This window comes from Elephantulus edwardii, unplaced genomic scaffold (genome assembly GCF_000299155.1).
Source record: "Elephantulus edwardii isolate Elephantulus edwardi_28Jun2011 unplaced genomic scaffold, EleEdw1.0 scaffold00197, whole genome shotgun sequence".
NCBI classification, from domain to species: Eukaryota; Metazoa; Chordata; class Mammalia; order Macroscelidea; family Macroscelididae; genus Elephantulus; species Elephantulus edwardii.
This window is the reverse complement of record NW_006399947.1, coordinates 2,845,398-2,847,847: the sequence shown is the minus strand read 5'-3', so window position 1 is coordinate 2,847,847 and position 2,450 is coordinate 2,845,398. Positions and strand designations below refer to the sequence as shown.

The window sequence follows — 2,450 nt, the reverse complement described above, 5'->3', positions numbered from 1 at the left end:
TTAATCCCTGTAATTTGAAGTACTTCTGTTCTTGTAGCATTTAATTTGAGTAAAACTATGGGCCCTTTCCTTCATCCCCAGTCAGCAGTCACTGGAGTGTAGGTGCTACCTCTGTTTCGCCACTCCAGAACAAGCCCCTCAAAAATATATTCTAGGTACTTATCAAACATAGAATGTGACTTAACTTACGCAAGCATGTCCACAAAATATAATGCCACTCAGTCCAGTTATTCACAGGCAAGAACAAGAGACAGAGTTATCATCTATTCCATCCTGGCTGCCTCCTCCTCTCATGGGTCCCCTCTGACTGACTGCCAGCCCCGGTCAGTGCCTGGACTCCCCTGCTCACAGCTCTCTTACCTCCCACAGGTGGCCACCATGATCTCCTGGGTGCTCCTGGCCTGTGCCCTCCCCTGTGCTGCCGACCCACTGCTCGGCGCCTTTGCCCGCAAGGACCTTCAGAAAGGCTCCCCTCAACTTGTCTGCAGCCTGCCTGGCCCTCAAGGTCCACCTGGGCCCCCAGGAGCCCCAGGGCCCTCAGGGATGGTGGGCAGAATGGGCTTTCCTGGGAAAGATGGCCAGGACGGCCAGGATGGGGATCGCGGGGACAGTGGAGAGGAAGGTAAGAGGCCTAGCGTCTGGCCCTCCTGTGCCCATCTGGGCTTGATGCCATCTGGCACATGGGGGGTTTAGGAAGTTATTAAAATATTGTTTATTCTATTTAATTATAAGCCAAATTGATGTCTTTTTATAAACAGAGCAATAATTTCTACTGAAAGAGACCCAACAAATCAAACTCATTGCCATTAAGTCAGTTCCAACTTGGAGTGACCTAGTAGAACAAGGCTGAAAGTCTTTATGAGAGCAGACTGTCTACCTTTCCTCCATAGAGCGAACCACTGACTTTTTTGTTAGCAGCTGAACACTTTAACTGTCACACCACCGGAACTCTTACCACTAGGGACAGTGGATATCAAATTCTGATTTCTTGCCCCATTTGTACCATCATTTTGCTGGGTGACTTTGAAGTATTCAGAATTCTCTTGGTTGCAGTGACAGAAACCCAGTTTATATCTCCAGGTAGAAGTTATTGGTGCATGCAACTGGAAATTTCAAGGACCACGCTGAAGGAATGACTGGGTCGAAGAGCTCAAATATCACTGGTAGAGCTCTGCACTGTCAAAGCTCAGCTTGGTGTGTTTGTTTTGTTCTCAGAGTGATTGGGCATGGGAAATGGCTAAGCCTGTATCCTCACAGCTCTATCCACATTCCATTTCTCAGGATGATTGATTGTTCTTGGACTGATCACATGTAGACCAGTAGTGGACCAGTGCACTCTACTACTAATCTAAAGGTTGGCAGTTTGAACTCACATAGTAACACTGTCAAAGAAAGGCTTGTGATCTCCTTTGTGAAGATTACAGCCAAGAAAACCCGAAGAAGCAGTTCTACACCCACTCCTCATTTATCAGCATGGTTAGGTTCTAAAGACAAGGTCAGGCAATCTCTGGTGGCCTAGTGGCAAGAAGCTACACTGCAATCCCAGGGGTGAGTGGTTTGAATCCACCAGATGCTCTGCTGGAGAAGGAGGGACAATCTCAGATCCAATTTGACAGTACACACACACATACCCCCCAAAAAATAAATAAAAAATAATGATAATGAAAAAAGAGAAATGTTGCATTACACACAACATTTAACAACAAAAAAAAGTCATTAAGCTAAAATCACTGTTATGCAAAAATGAAGAATGACTACATCAGATCACAAAAGAGAAGGGGAGTACAATATTACAACTTCCAGATTACATTGTTATATTACTTCCAAACTGGTGAGAATCATGGCCTGGCCACATTGATTCGCAATCTTAGCCGTCACAGCCACCATAATTGTTGTTTCCCAGAGTAGTGTTTATTGCTGTCAGATTTACATTATTGATGAGCAAAAGATTCGGTTCGTTCATTTTTCCTATTGTCTTAAATGTGAAATGTCAGATAACAAGATAGCCTATGATTGAGAAGTAGGTGTACTCTGTGTAGGGTTGCCAGGATGAGTTGGAATCTACTTGACAGCATTGGATTTGTTGTTTTCACTTTGGAGTGGGACGGGTTGGAGGGGGAGCAGGTCATGTGTGCCTCAGTGGACCAGTCACTTCAACCATGAAAATAAAATTCCATCATGTCTAGGACTAGATTACACATAAGCTTGGTCACTCTGGCACCAGTCTTTTTGTTGTTATGTGCCATTGACTTGCCTGCGACTCATAGTGATCCTATGTGCAATAGCTCCGAACTCTGCCCTATCCTGAGCCAGCTCACTGTCTTTGTCACTGACTCCCATTACCACACTCACTGTGTTAATCCATCTCATCCAGGGTCTGCCTCTCCTGTGCTGTCCTTACACCCTTCCAAGCATGATGTGTATCATAATATCCATATCACCCCACAGTA

At 45.2% G+C, this 2,450-nt stretch overlaps 1 protein-coding gene across 1 annotated transcript in view; it reads left to right on the top strand.

The window, feature by feature from the left end:
* Positions 1-372: 372 nt before the first annotated feature.
* The window catches only part of C1QTNF2 (C1q and tumor necrosis factor related protein 2), a 7,426-nt gene continuing 5,348 nt past the window's right edge, over positions 373-2,450 (top strand). The window contains exon 1 of the mRNA XM_006897039.1: positions 373-622. Within this exon, the coding sequence (XP_006897101.1) occupies positions 379-622 (244 nt within the window). The 5' untranslated portion in view covers positions 373-378. The remainder of the gene's footprint in view (positions 623-2,450) is intronic.